The sequence below is a fragment of the Mustela nivalis genome, assembly GCF_964662115.1.
Source record: "Mustela nivalis genome assembly, chromosome: 12".
In the NCBI taxonomy this organism is placed as follows: domain Eukaryota; kingdom Metazoa; phylum Chordata; class Mammalia; order Carnivora; family Mustelidae; genus Mustela; species Mustela nivalis.
In genome coordinates, this window is record NC_139031.1 from 54,059,356 (window position 1) to 54,075,542 (window position 16,187).

Genomic DNA, 16,187 nt, shown 5'->3' on the forward strand with positions numbered 1-16,187 from the left:
TACATGCAGTTCCCTGAAAACTTCCTGGGTAAAACCTGTTTTTACTAATGTAAGAACTCCTAGGCCACAACGTAATTTAATGGAAATTCAGTGAAATTTTCTTGGTTATGTTTTGTTTTGTTTTTAATCTCAAATTTTAAAATTTAAAACTATTTTAACACAGTTTGGATATATGTCATGCCCTAAACACCCACCAAAACTTACCTCAAGCCATTGAAAAAGACATCCATGGGGCTACAACTGTGTCAATACTGAATATAAATTATAAATGAAATGTTTCAATGTAAGTGGTAGGCCACAAGGGGAAGAAGTTAAAAAAAATGAAGTTCTGGGGTATTTCCAACCTTATCAACATGCAAAGAGTTTAATCATAAGTAAATGACTAGTTACACTCTGTGGTTTGGTAAATTTCCTTCTTCCTTAGATGTAATTTTCATTGGATTTAATTATTGGGTATTTTAAAAACACTATATATTTAAAAACCTATCACTTATTTCACTATGGAAAACTGAATACTAAAATAATGAACAGAACTGATACTCTTCCAAAACATGAGAATTGCTTACTTTTGTATTCATGAACCATAGCATCATAGAGTAACCCTAAACATAATGGTTATGATAATATTTAAAGTGTAGGTCATTTAGTATTGCAAAAATTCATTTAAATTAAATTTGTTTTGTGCAAGTGACTTCGTAGGGGTAGAATGGAACTAGTAGATATAAGGTATTTTCTCATCCCTTCATCTCTTGATTGTCAATCTCCCAAAAGGAGAAAAGGGAAAACTGCCCATAGTAAGGACACCACACATCCAAGCCAACCACTGGCATTTCATCTTCATTTCAAGAATGGGACAGACCACAGCACTGCCACTCTGATTTGAAGCACATGCCAAAATATCTTTGAATTTCATCTTACAGAAAGCTTATTTTTAAAGTCATTTTCATGGGTTTTTATTCCAATTAAATTGTTTTCAAAGTATTCCAATTCAGAAAAAAATTGTTAAAATGCAGTTACTATTCCAGATTGTTAAAATTGTTCATTACTCTGAAGATGTAATAATTATAACAACATACTGGCAAAGAAATTGCATTTTGAATATTTTAAAAATAAGCCTCCTTCAGTGTACTGCAAATTTTATACATTAGATAGATTTCCCTTAATATTTTCTGTATTCTTCAAAGCCAACATTAAAGGAATATTTTACTCAAATTTATAATAAATTCTAGTAATACACTAGTCTACAGCATTGGTTTTCCTCTTCTAAAAAAATGATTTACAACCCTAGAGAGATCCAGTGTTCTTCCATAACTATTCTTTTTAGGGTTCCTTCTAACAACAGACAGTATTAAGAAAGGCTTTCTATTTAATACCAATAAAAAACAAATTATCAGTGTTAAAATGATGCATATCTTCATGAAAATGAAGTAACACCCACAATTCAACTGAAAGAAATCACATGGTCTACTTCCTTCATTTAATTATTTATATTTAGAAATACAAACTAAATAAAATTACAAAGAAGGGTGCCTGGGTAGCTCTGTTGGTTAAGCATCTGCCTTAGGCTTGGATCATGATCCCAGTGTCCAGGGATAGAGCCCTATATCAGGTTCCCCGCTCCCTCCCTCTCATGCTCTCTCTCATGGTCCCTCTCTCAAATAAATAAATAAAATACTAAAATAAGAAAGTAAGTAAGTAAGTAAGTAAGTTAGTTCCAAAGAAGAAAATTCCAATCACCAACATACACACTGTAGCAAATACTGCTTGTGCCTCGCTAAGATGCGTTCTTCTCCGCCTTTCTTCTTCCTTAAAAAAACTAAAAGGTGAGCTGCAGCATCGACCCTTCTAGGTTCAGTATGACCTAGGAGCTCTTGTGGTAATCCCATTCTTCTCTCTGTGACTGGCTAATACTTGGGGAAGATGCTGCTATTCTGTCCAATAAATTATGAAGGATGATTTACTGGAGAAATTCAAGATAAAACTTCCTAAAGAAAATATCCAAGGAAGCAAAATGTCTCTTTTGTGTCTCCAGATTTGGTTTTCCATAAATAGACACGTCAACTCGTGTCTTCTGGAGAAAACAGACCTCTGACGACACCAACTCCAAGGCCAACAGAGGGGAGCGGTTTGAAGGATCTGATACTGTTGCCATTATTGACCTCCTGGGTGCTGCCAACTACTCTGCTACTTCACTAAGGGATAAACTTTCTTGTGTATTACTTTGGGGAGGATTTTCTGTTACCTGCAGCAGAAGACAGCCTAATTTACCTACTATTTACAATTAAACACCATGAGGATTTGGACACAATAGCTTTGTGGGTGGGTGTGTAAAAAAAACCCTTCATAGGGGCACCTGGATGGCTCAGTGGGTTAAAGCCTCTGCCTTTGGGTCAGGTCATGATCCCGGGTCCGGAGATGGAGCCCCTGCATCGGGCTCTTTGCTCAGCAGGGAGCCTGCTTCCTCCTCTCTCTCTCTGCCTGCCTCTCTGCCTACTTGTGATCTCTGTCTGTCAAATAAATAAATAAATAAATAAGAAAAAAAAAAAAAAACCTTCATAGAAAATATGGGCATATTGTAAAAATTCATGTAAGATGAAAAAGCACAATGAAAACAAAAGCACCCCCACCCCAGCAACAGGATCACCACCACCACATACACGAAACTTTCCCTGATTTCTTTCCGTCTATGTATTAATTCTTCTGGGAGATGGATAGATAAAGAAAATAACCCTTCAGAAAAGTGAGATCATATCATTGATGTTATTTTTCTTTAAAAGATATGAAATTTAAATGATTTTAATAGAATTAAAAACTGTAACTGAAGGTACCATAAACATCCTAAATTCTTCCTTCCTATATGAGGTACCATTTCCAAAAAGATCTTCCAAGGGTTAAAGAAGGAAATTATTTTAAAAATCAGTCTTTGGTCTCTCTCTCTCTCTCTCTCTCTTTTTTAACCTCTGTGTTTCTATTTTAGGCAGCAGGGAGTCCGTCCTTGCTCAGAAAGAAAATATCAGCACTTTCACACATCCCTCCATCTCTCCTCTCTCTAGTGCCTCATATTGGTTATGTTTATGAACATCGCCCTACTTTATAAAACTTGCTTTCTGTCCTGTAACCAAAGTCTTATATATATGTGTTTAAAACAGATTCACTGTTTGCCCCATTAATCTTACTATGCTTTCTCTACTTCTCAATTTCATTTTTTGCTTTTACATTCATCTCTTCATTGTGTGGGCTTCATTGTCAAGCAGTCTAGTTCATGTTTGGAAATTTCTGACCTACCTACCCATTTTCTCTCTATTATAATAACCCTTGCCTGGACGGACCATCAGATTACACTTCTCTTTGAACACCAAAGATTTTTCTTCATTATCCTCTGCCATTAAATGTTGGAGATTCTTGATAAATCTTCTTGAATCCCATATATACCCTTCCTCCCCACCTTACCCCACCACAGATCTTTGCTTTACCTGATGAACACCCCAGAAGAATTATTATTTGAAAATCAATAGCCCATTAGGATATGACTCTGTGATGAACATTTGCAACAAACTGTCCTTAAAGAGGAGAGTCCTTTCAATCTATCCATTTATTTTTTCTTTTCTGATGAAATAATCTTTCATCTTTTCACAAAATCATCTTCTGTTTCATTGCTTTAGAATATCAGCTTCAGGGATATAAATAATCTCTTTGTTATGCTGCCATTGTCTTTCTTATTAATTAACGTCTCCCCAGTTGCTTGGGTCCATTTTCCTTTTTTCATTCCCTATGATTGTCTTGAACCTTTCCCCTTTATTGGTAAAGGGTTTCACTGATGTCTATTCTGCTTCCTGCTATTTCTAATGAATATTTTTGTTCTATAATTACCATGGTTTTTTCATTTTCAATTTGTTTCACTAGATCTAAAATATCCCTTTTCATCTCATGCTATTGTTTTATCATCTCATCTCTGAGCTCTTGTTTTATGGAATTTATGTTCTTATTAAGGAGCTCTATTTGTGGGGAGCAATTATTAGACAATTCCATGGATTCAGTAAATTGGTGTTTTCTTCTTGTGGAACATCTAAGATTAGTTGGAGAAGGGTATTTTGTTGAAGAGAACTATGGATCGTTTTCCCAATTTAGACTGCTGCTCTGAGGCCTTCATTTCTCCAGTGAGGCAATACTTGTCCTCAAACCTCCATTTCGCTAGTCTCTTTCCCAGAATCATTTCAATTATTTCTACCTCACAAGATATAACGACAACAGCAACAACCACAAAAGCTGAGGCTATCTACTCAGTTTACTTCTCTTCAGATCTAAGAATGTTAGTGAGAATTTTTAGGAAGTCATCATCTTGTCAGTAAAATTCTTAGGAGGCCTAGGATGCAGGCCCTGTTAGGTTTCTCTGTTCGGATCAAAGCCCCCCGGTTCCATTTCTTCCTTGACTATTAGCTTCTGAGATGTTAGGTCATATCATTTTCTGTACACACTTAATGCTGAATATTGTACCCGTGCCTGTGCCCGCATACATGTGTGTGTGTGTGCGCACGTGCGTGTGCAGGGTGAACGTTTGCCAACTTAGACCATTCTGGGATCTCTTCAGTATCTATCAGTGGTGGGAAATTATGTAGCGTATTTTCAAATTCTCATTTTCAAAATCAAAATCCTTTGAAATCCTTTTAAATTCAGAATCTGGGTTTATTTTAGTCTTCTGCGGCATTTTATTGAATCTTCTTTCTCAATGGATGAAACAGTCATTCCGCTGGTGTCGTCCACAGAAATATAAAATACTTATTCTTGTCCCCATCCTCAATGGGTCTATTTATAACCAGCTTTCTGATCACCACCTATCAGATATTCAAATTGATAACAGCCACGTAAGTGAAGATAACTTGAGTTAGAGAACAAGCAAAAGAGTAATTATGGGAAATACCAGAAGTGATTCTTGACATGACAGGAGCATTTCACAGACTTACATTTTCATAATTAGATTCTGCTTTCCAAGTAGACATAAATGGCTACTGAATCTAAAATGTTCCTTTCCCCTTGACAATGCACACCAAAGGGGGGAAAAAAAAGATTCCGAAAGGGTGAAGATATGTTTTCCATAAAAGAAATTCAGGATTTAGATTTAAATGCTTTTCTTTTATACCCTAAAATAAGAATACATAGTAAAAATATGAGTTTTCCTTATTTTAAATGTATTTTACATTAATGCTATACAAGCTCTAGGAAATTCTTTTACAGTAATTGTTCCAATATTGTCTGGACAGTTCTGCTGTCCAACATGTTAAGCAACATGCCTGGCAAAAGGAGAACGCCCCCAATTCTGCCAGCTACTGCTAAGTGACCTGAGTCAATATTTGTACATGCTTCAGTTTCTGCCACAGTTATCACTTATACTGGCCCACATAAGCCACAAAAGTAGAGACTGATCTAGCAAAATGGGTCACTCATAATGAATTCTAAGATTCAACTCTATAGAGCTTTTTAACTAAAAACACATTAGCAGCTTATGCTATAGTACCTAGTTCTACCTAACATGTCTTGCCTAGCTGAGTCAATATTGGGGGGGAAAAAAAAAAAGGAACCAAAAATATTTGCAATTCAACAGTCTATAAAGAACTCTGAAGAAAATCATCTTTATTAATGCACAGTATCCAGTTTAACTAAAATAGAAAATGGAAGTTCAAAGCAATAGCTAACAACAAAACAAAGCTTTTTAAAACAATTAATCCCAAGAAATCTGCTATTGGGTTTTCACTGTTCAATTACATATTCTGCAATTCTTTGCATTGATTATTACATAATGAGACATTTTACAGAATACACATGCACACACGTGCATGCACGTTTATACGCACACACACACAAACTGCTCTGATTTACAGTCACAATTTGCACAAGGAAAAGACTGGTTCTTATCAGACCAGGGAAACAAAAAAAAAAGTAGCTGATGTATCAAACAACCAAATAAAACTTACTATCAAAACAAAACATCACTGTTCCATGTAATATACCATCAAATTCATCTATCTAGTTTGTTTGGCAAGATAGGGCATGGTACTGAAGAGCCAGAAGCCCAGGTTCACTCACTTAAAATATAGTTATAATAATAGTGAGCCTGCACTTTAATAACATGTTGTTAGATCTGAACCTCATATGAATGCCAAGAGGTGAACAGGAGGAAATCTTTATTGTTCAGTTTACAGATGAGTAACCAGTTATACAACTGGCTTTCGCTAGAACACAGAGCTCTTGACTCCCAGAACAAATAGCGTTCTCTCCACCACTCTGCACAGCTACCAGATACCTCTTTCAGATCCACAGACTCCATCTATTCCTAGGCTTATCAATCATACCCATGTCACTGGTCCAAAAGGGGGTGGAATGAAATTTGTAGATTAATTAAGACAAACACACCCCAAATTTAGCAATTGACTTAAAGGAAAACCCTATTGAAATGGGTCACCAGGATCCCCATCACTTCCTCCTACCCATACGTCCGTGATACTCAAAGTTTACTGCACCTTAGGTTTGCTCGTAAGATTTTAAAAATTCGGATATTCAGGTTAGTTCCCATACCAGTTAAGTCAGAAACTCTGGGGGTATGACCGAGGCTTCAGTATTTTGTAAAAGATTCTTGATGACTCCAAGTTTGAGAGCCAACGCCTCAGAGGAAGTACACAATAAACACTGGGGGAATTGAATTTAAGGCCATATCATATTGAACAAAATCAAATATTACACAGCATGGTAGTATAGATGCACATGATTTCATATTTCAAATTTTAAAAATAAACAGAACCTGAAGTTTTCTTATTTCTACCAGACAGGTTTGGGAGTTGATGTCAATCTACATCACTTTTCATTTCATAGCTGGTGCTTAAAAGATGCTTCCCTTCCTGTAGAACCGACAACCGTATGGACAGTCTGAAGTACTTCCCTGCTTGAAAATATTATTGCCTTAGTGTCAGGAAAATGGCAATCTCAACTGAAAAATGGAATAAAGTTACATGTGATTACCAAAGACATTGAAAACAGGGAGGCTTGCAAACACCTGTAGCCTGTGGCAAGAGCTTCAGTGTCAGCAGCCAGTTCCTGCTGGAAAGACACAGCTTTGTTTCTACCATGTGGAAGAAACATTAAACTTGCTACACAGAGGCAAGGACTGAAAGGATTAAGTGTAGTACTGAAAAGACCCCTAAAATAGTTATTTTTAAAAAGTCGATCCATATTTCAAAAACAAAATGCTAAATTAAGCAACCGAGTTCCATTTGAGACCCACCCGCTGACCCCTCCCCAAGCTTTTGTCAACTTTACAGCCAATGACCATAGAAAATAAACCGTATTAAAATCCTCATACGTTTGCTTCAGATAAGTGGATACTACTAATTAATAGAATTCCTCTCACATAAGTACAAACATCTCAAATGACACAAAACCGATCTCTTAGTCTGAGTGCAAGAAAATAATCGGGTCAGGAGAAGTATCTCAAAATCATCACAACTGACCGAGCTTTAAAAGAAAACTTGCTTCAGACATAGAGCCGTAAATGGGAAGGTGCTCAGCACTAAGCAGACATGGTGCCAACCTGTGGAATATTTCTTTCACGTCTAGCTCTACCCCAGCAAACGCTGCTTTATGTTGCCTTCTTTGCAGGGAGATCTCTGTGGTGATCTAGACTTAGGATTAAGCCCACAAAGGAACTAAAAAAGACGTGAGAGAGAACTTTAAGCCAATTTAAACGGAATCATTCCAAAGAGGACGGAAAATTTAAAAAGCCCCCAAGCTTTAGGAATTGGCTGTAGGATTAAATATGAAGAGCAACAATTACAACTAAGTGATATGGCCGGGACAGTCTGCTCTTTTCACAAATAGAAATTGATAATGCTGACAAGCTTGATCTCCCCCAGCACATCCCCTTGAAGGCACAAGTACAGCCGGCTGGGAAACAAGAATCTGTTACTGTTATTCTTTCAAGGACCACACCTGCATGTAACACCTTTATGTGTGTGCTATGCCGTCCATCTGCCTGACAACGCTAGACTCTCCAAATGTTGTTCGAGAAAATTATATCAACCATCTGCTAATAATAATTGTATCCCACCACTAAATAGTTTTATTTGGGGCTGATGAGAGAAAGCCGCATTGAAAACTACCTTTGCAACTCCAAGCAAACCCATTTTGGAAGGCAGGTCTAGAAAGAGCTGTGTTTCTGGATGCACACTGTAAATCTAAAAGCATCAGGCTAGCGCAGGCTGCAGTGCAAACTGAAGGAAGCTCCACTCTGAACTTACCTGATTTTAAAAGTCCCATTAGAATCCCTTGCCATCAGCACAGATCTTCTTCTAGTTGCACAGTAAGGCAAAGCACCCCCAACTACATTTCACTTATCTCAGTCCCAGCTTTCCCCAGAAGCTTTGAGATTTCATTCAGAAGCTGTCGTCCCTAAACACTGAATATGCACAGAAACGGTAATGGAAGGGATCTAAGTTAAACCCTACAGACGCACCAGGAAAACAGCAACATCAACACCAAAAGCAGCAAATCCTTGAGAGGTGCTTTCTCTTAGCTCCATTTCCCAAGTCAGCCTCCTTTCACACGTAAAATGTCTCAGTTATGGAAGAGGAGCTTACCTGAGCTGATCATACTGTGCATTCTCTGCTGAGCCAAGAGCTGCTCTCGTCCAGCCACCCCATCTGAGGAAAAACACGAGTCACTCTCGTAAATTGTCTGCAGCATATTCCAATCACTCTTACTTCAGCTCCATGAAAGATTCATCGCTGCTCAGTGCACGGGCCCCAGGAGCTGCCCTCCCTGGTCCTCCCTCCTCCCCGAGGAGAGGCAGCAGCCGACCAACTTCAACAATGATTCCCTTGCTGTTAAGGTGGACATACACTTCTCTCAAAGACCTGGACACTTTTCCTATGTTACCAACCTGTGTACAGAGCAGAAAGGACCGAGTGGATGCTATGGCTCTCTGGAGTTTAGGTTCTCCCGGAAACTAAAAGCAGGTGGGAAACAGGAATGTGCTTCGGGGTTATTGCTTTGTCAGAATAAGTAGAAAAATATTAACTCTACCCACGAGAAAAAGAAACCAATTAAACCTGGCTTATAGTTCTTCAGGCTGCTAGAGTTTCGTGGCAGGAACCCTGAGTCCTGCAAGTGGCTTCGGCCGGCGCCCTTCTATCTGTGTGTGTGTGTCTCTTCCCCCTCTCTGGTCTCTCTCAGCTCAAGTTGGCGAAAGCTAGTGATAATCCATTTGCATATGAATCAACAACGGCAGGGCCCACAGGCACAGAAATAGAACAATGGTCGGCCTGAGCCAAAAATAGGTCAAGCATGGCCGAGTGATTGGAGCCTGCATTAATGCATTTAAAAATACCCCAGCAAACCCAGCTGTCCAGCCTCTATCTTTCAAACCATAATTCTCTATTGCAGGGCCTTAAAAGCAATTAACTCTTTCCTCCCTCCAAGCTTGCTTTACACACTGTATTTCCACACGGGAGATTCGCCTCCAAAGAAAGGCAGGCAAAAAAAAAAAAAAAATTAAGAATCATAATTTTAAGAGGGCAAATGCACATACATTTAATTTCATTTTATTTTTATAGTATGTGTTTTTGGAAGAGAGAGGAGAGAAGTGCAGAGCTCTGTATTGGTTCTAAAATAATACTGGAAGCTTTTGCTCATAATGTGGTTTCTGCCTCACCCACGCACAGCAATCCTGGTGTTCTATTTTTGTTGCCTGTTTCTCCGGCTACACTGCAGTTGGCTGTAGCACTAGAAGCTTTTCTGCCTTCGAGTTTCAAGACTGACAGGAGATTTAGTAGAGGTAGTTTCAGAAAATAAGCACACCCCAGAATAAAATGTTTATGAAGAACTCCCTTGATTTTTTACTTGCTATTTATGTAAGGCAATTGTCCATTTCACAAACCCTAACAGGATCTCAGTACCACCTCTCAATTTTATTGCATCCAGTTTCTATTCTATCAAGTTAAAAAGAAAACATAGCTCAGATCTGAAAATGTCCCCTCTATTTCAGCCTCTGAGGCTAAATTCAATGTGGAAAAGAAAAAGGAAAGGAAGTGTGGACGCTGTTTCATGGATAGACGCAGAACCACTGAATATAATGTATACACCTGTAGATCAACCAATAAATATGCTGAGTCCCCAGCTAGGAATATTCTGCATTCACCTCTACCTGAAAGACAGACCCCACTTTTCTATAGAAATAGCATTTATAATAGAGGATAGGCTCCCAGACCAACAAACATTGTGGCATTCACCTGTAGAGTAAATGAACTGTACTATATACTGCTAAACATTATATAGTCTCTGGTGGACGCTTATAGCACCATTTCTCTATGAGAAATAAATTCTGTATCACAAACTGGGTTGGAGTGTCTAGCCACTCCCAAGGGCACACCCAAAACTGATAATCCACTAGTTCTGAGAACTCTTCTCACTTTTCTAAACTAGATCAGCAGGGAGAATGTCATTCTTGGCATATTCGTAGCAATAGAGAAGGAAAGGGGAAAAGCAGAGTGTTTCAAGGTTCCCAGAACAATCAGATGAAGGAAGGATCTTGGCCAACCACAGAGTGTGGGGCAGGGGAAAGAGAACAAGGAGACATAGGGTTCGGGTGGAAGGGAGGAAGACTGTTGAGTCGTTAGGCAGATAACCCACGGCTGAAGAAAGTGGCACTGAATTGTCCTTCTTTCATAGATTAACTTCTATCTCTTGCAAAATTATATTCTGACCGATAAATTATAAGGTTTTTAAAAAAGAAGTTATTCCGAAGTGCATGTGATTTAAGTCAAAACAAGAAAATCCTATATTCCTGTCAGTCAAAAAAAAAAAATTAATTCCATTGATATTATAACTAAACTTTGACTCAGTTAAGAAATCATTATATAAAATTCAAGAGACGGAAATCCTGTGGAGTTGGCAATTTATCTCAGGGATGATGGACCTAAGCATCACATTTTGGACCTGGGGAAAACTTAGAATTTGCTACAATGGTGTTCAAACTCTCTGTCCCTCAGGATGCTGTGGAACCTGGGAGTGGACTCACAGCACTCTCCAAAAGAGATTCTTCCCCAAACCACCACCGCAACCTTCCTTTTATTTTGTTTATACCGGAATATGCAAGAGTTCTTTTGAACAACAGCTTCTCATAATAAGAAGAAATCCACTCATTTAGGACAAATGAGCTCCCTATTTTAGACACAAAGAAAGTAAAAAAAAAGGTGTGCTGAAGGTTACTAAGGCTAGGAAAGCACTCATTAATGAATTTATGACAAAGGGGACTTGTTTAGTCTGGGTCAGGTGGTCTCTAACGCAACAGGCTTTCCATCACATTCTCAAGTCTGCCAACCTGTTCGGGGATTATTATCAGAGAGATTCAGAATAAATTTTAACATGATCTAGTGATGAAAAATAGAACCACCCAATGTTTCAGAGTGGTTTTGAACAGAATATGCAAAACTAGTGATAAACATGTAAGAGGAATAACATAATCTCACTAATGACATAATAGACATCCTTTTTCATTTTAAATTTAAATCATATCCTCAAACCACAATTGACAAAAACAGTTTCCCAGCTTTTATCATCATAAAAAATAAAATAACTCCAAAAGAGTTAGTAATTATCCTATTTCTCAGAGGTTCCAGGAAAAGGCGTTCCACATAAAATAATGCATTGTGACTTCTTCATGTTGACCAAGTTATTCCACTTGAGATTTATTTACATTTCATCCCACATTTTTTCAGTGTTTGTTTATTTGTTTTTTCCATTAGCGGTCTTGTCTTTCACCTCTTAACAATGAAAAGTTAGTTTCAAGTGAAAAAACATGGGACATTTATCATAAAATAGGTATCACTTGTTTCTCAGAGGAAAAATAAGCATCATTAAAATCACCCCAAGTATATTGATTACTATGGTTCCATTAACCAACAACTTCAATATTAAAACTACTGCATAATCCCTCTCACATCATCTCAACAATGTCTGTGAAGAAATGTCACTAAGTTTCTTTTTGGGCATTTACAGAACCAGTTTTACTGACTTGGAAAGAAAGATTTTTCTATAATAGAAAAACCATAGTAAGCTAACTCAAATGCCAGTCTAGAATAAATAGGCATTTAAAAAATGTCAATATAATAAACGTTAATTCAATTTAGTAAAAATGTTGGAAGCTGATCTAAAAATCACTTTACATTCATTTTACACTCATTCAATAATTTTTAATATAATCTACTGTTGAAAAATGAAACCACTGTGTAATTGTTTCTCAGTGGTTTCAAACAGAATATGCAAAACTAGTAATAAACATATAAGAGGGACACCAAAACGTCATTCGGAAGTGATTATGACAATTCCGATGCTTATTAGCAGGTATATAGGCAAAATAAAAAGATGTATAAAAAACTATCTAGGGGCTCCTGGGTGGCTCAGTGGGTTAGTTAAGCCTCTGCCTTCAGCTCAGGTCATGATCCCAGGGTCCTGGGATCGAGTCCCGCATCAGGCTCTCTGCTCGGCAGGGAGCCTGCTTCCCCCCTCTCTGTGCCTGCCTCTCTGCCTACTTGTGATCTCTAATAAATGAATAAAATCTTAAAAAAAAAAAAAACTATCTATATGGCATTGAGGTATTTCCAGAAATATCCTCAGACCCCTAGCTCACAAGGACATTTTCTCAAACCAGTCTTAGGTGCTGACTATCCCAGATCTACTAAATCACAATCCCTAGGAGGAATCTGTACTTTATATGCCCTCCAATTCATTCTGACACACAACAAAGTGTGGGAATCAGTAGATTAGATCAACCTTTCCAAAGCAATGATTAGAGGGCTAAAGGTAAATGGATAACGTATCTTTTGTGGACCCAATTTTAAACTAGCCAGTATTACTAGAGAACAATTTTTCCAAATGAAAATCATTAAACGAGGTAAAAACTGGAAAGAAGCAAAGAAGGTCACGTAATCTGATTTATTCTAAAACAATAAGGTACTCTCTGCTCATCTGTAATCAGACGCAGACTTTTCATGCAGCATCAAATCCCACGATTCTGGAATCTAGATGCACTAAACTTTAAAACTTGTTTACCTAAACTATTAATTGCACTTTATAGGAAAGCTACAAATTATTCACCAATACCTGTAATTCCTCTCTCGTTCCCTGATGCATTCACGATGCATCTTCTCCCACCCTCACGTTTCTCAAACTACTGTCAACAGTTATACCTGTTTGCCTGCAGGCGGTAGACTCGGTACCCGCAGACTCCCAAAGAACAGGGAATACAGAGTACAGTATACTAATTTTTATTTCTAATTTAAAGAGCTTCTTTATCTGAATTTTCTATCTCTTGGAGGAACATCACCAATTCCTATTAGGCAATGGATATTCAATTTACAGTGATTCCTCTCCACTGAAACAACCTAATTGGTTACCAACTGGTCTTCTGATAAGGAAATCTTGCCTCCACCCAAGAGCAGTTAACGGGTTTGGGAAAACACATGAGCAAAAAAAGTCCAGGGAGACTGATATGAAAACAAAGCAACATCGACAAAAACTCTTAATAATCGGTGGCCTTGATTTGATTGATAATAATTTCTTCTCTAACTTTTCCCTTCAAATGGGAAGTGATTGGGCACCTGGGTGGCTCAGTGGGTTAAGCTGCTGCCTTTGGCTCGGGTCATGATCTCAGGGTCCTGGGATCGAGTCCCACATCGGGCTCTCTGCTCAGCAGGGAGCCTGCTTCCCTCTCTCTCTCTCTGCCTGCCTCTCCGACTACTTGTGATTTCTCTCTGTCAAATAAATAAATAAAATCTTTAAAAAAAAAATGGGAAGTGATTTACGCTGTTTCTAGGGGACTACAGAGTATCAGGGTCACCTGGGAATTTGGTAGAAATGCATTTTATTGGCCCCTATCCCAGATCTACTAAATCACAATCCCTAGGAGGAATCTGTACTTTATATGCCCTCCAATTCATTCTGACACACAACAAAGTGTGGGAATCAGTAGATTAGATCAACCTTTCCCAAGCAATGATTAGAGGGCTAAAGGTAAATGGATAACGTATCTTTTGTGGACCCAATTTTAAACTAGCCAGTATTACTAGAGAACAATTTTTCCAAATGAAAATCATTAAACGAGGTAAAAGACTGCTGAAGACCCTGGCCTTTCAGGGTATAAAAAGGAGGATCATCCCAAAATGATCTCTGTGATGGCAGACGAGACCAGCATTATACACTTAGTATGATAGGGATGTGGGCACTTATCTTCTTCACTAAGCTATGTTGTTCTAGGTTCTGTTTTTCTAAATATTTGCCAGTTGCACATTAGTCCCTGTATGCAGAACTTAGAAGAGTCCGTCCAGGAGGAGAATGTATTAATGATATAATATTCTACATGTAATATTGCATTGTTATTCATTCTACCTTGCACTGTTATTCATTCTACTATAGTATCTTATTAAAATTTCAATAATATACTTCAAATCAATAATAAATTATAATTTTAAAAAGCTAGGTGCATGTCTGAAAAAATTATATTTTGTTGAAATCAGTGAAATGTAATTGCATATCTATTTTTTGTCTTTATTTTTCTTGGTTTGTAGACAGGTCAGAATCAGACTGTAGCAGAAATGATCTCACAGGACTCCTTAATGTGGTCATCACCATCTAGTATAATCTGAACAAACAAAGTATTCAATATATTTTTTGTAGTATTTTAAAGATATTAGTCCAAAGAAATTAACATAAAAATGCATTGTGGGTACTACACTTTATAGTATTGGATCTAGTAACTGCAGTGATGGCAGTTTCTAGAAAAGTCTGGTTATCAATTGCATTGGCTCATGTCCATATGTTCTATTTTTAATTGGTAAATTCCATTGATTATACCACTCTGACTCACAGTTCTGAAAGAAATATAGCTTCAGTTTTAACCTTCTCTCCCTGCAAATGTCACTTGAGAAACTTACAACAGTATTTTTGTTTTTTACACTTTGTATCATGGTACTCTAAAATTATTTCACATAGAAAAACTATTTCATATTAGTGTATGTACCAATATGCTTGAATGGAAATATCAGTAAGCATCAACCAGAAATCTTGCTTTTGCTTTAAATGGTAGGTAATGGTTCACACTGGTAATCAAACATCATTTTCTTTCTACTCTGAAATACAAACCAACCTTGACTAAACTAACCTATGTTTACTAAACCATGTATGTAGAAGATATTTATGAGACCAGAGAGACTCTAGATAGAGATCTTAGTTTTAAGACAAAACATTATTTTTGGCTACAGGACTATGAAAATCAAAATTCTGGAAGAATTCCAGTTAAGTAAAATTAGCATTCTGAGCTTCACTATTTGGTATGCCTCAAAAATTTAATTTTATGTTATTTCACAAAGTAAGTGTCCTTCTTATGTAGCCACACCTTAGTATTTATCATCTTACAAATAAAAGGGATTCTGATCACCAAAAATCAATAGTGATACATAACAACTGGATGAACACTGTATTTGAGAGCTAGGATAAGACTGATTTCCACATGCTAATAAGTATAGCAGACATAAAAAAAAAAAAAATCAACCCAGAAATGTCATTTCTTGCCACAAAGTTCAAGCTGATATTTACCATAGCAAACCACTACCTATCACCACATTAAATCAAGAGAATGCCAGAAAGCTTGCCACTGAAAATAACAACATTTTTTTGATATTGCGATTAAATTCTGACTTAAACGGTCTAATTGGATGCCAACTACCATATTTAAGAAATAACAAATGCCCAACACTTATTTTTTACTGATCAAAAATATTTATAGCAATGGTGTATAACTAAAGTACAAACATTTGCAATTAGCCATACCACTAAGTTTATCAGACATCCCATGGGTAAGGAAGGAATCTTTGCTATTTCAGGACTGACTATTTCATGTAACAGATTTTCTTTTCGTGAACATTTGTCTGATAGATATTTTTCTATCCTTTTACTTTCATCCTTTGCATTCTTTAAGTATGGCTTTTACAGATATCAGATACCTCTTTATTTTCCCCCTTTCATCCCAAAGAAAAGTCTCATGTTTGGTAACTTCACGGAAGAAAATAGTGGCCCTTGCTGTTTCATCATCTTCTCCAGAGCAAAAAAAAAATAGTAAGTCTATTTTATCTTTCAAACATTTGCCC

The 16,187-nt window shown here is 37.2% G+C and overlaps 1 protein-coding gene across 1 annotated transcript in view; it reads right to left on the reverse strand.

Annotated features, from left to right (window-relative positions):
- Nucleotides 1–16,187, reverse strand: part of HDAC9 (histone deacetylase 9) — a 662,132-nt gene that overhangs the window by 453,093 nt on the left and 192,852 nt on the right. The window contains exon 3 of the mRNA XM_082692420.1: nt 8,625–8,687. Coding sequence (XP_082548546.1) covers nt 8,625–8,687 — 63 coding nt within the window. The remainder of the gene's footprint in view (nt 1–8,624; nt 8,688–16,187) is intronic.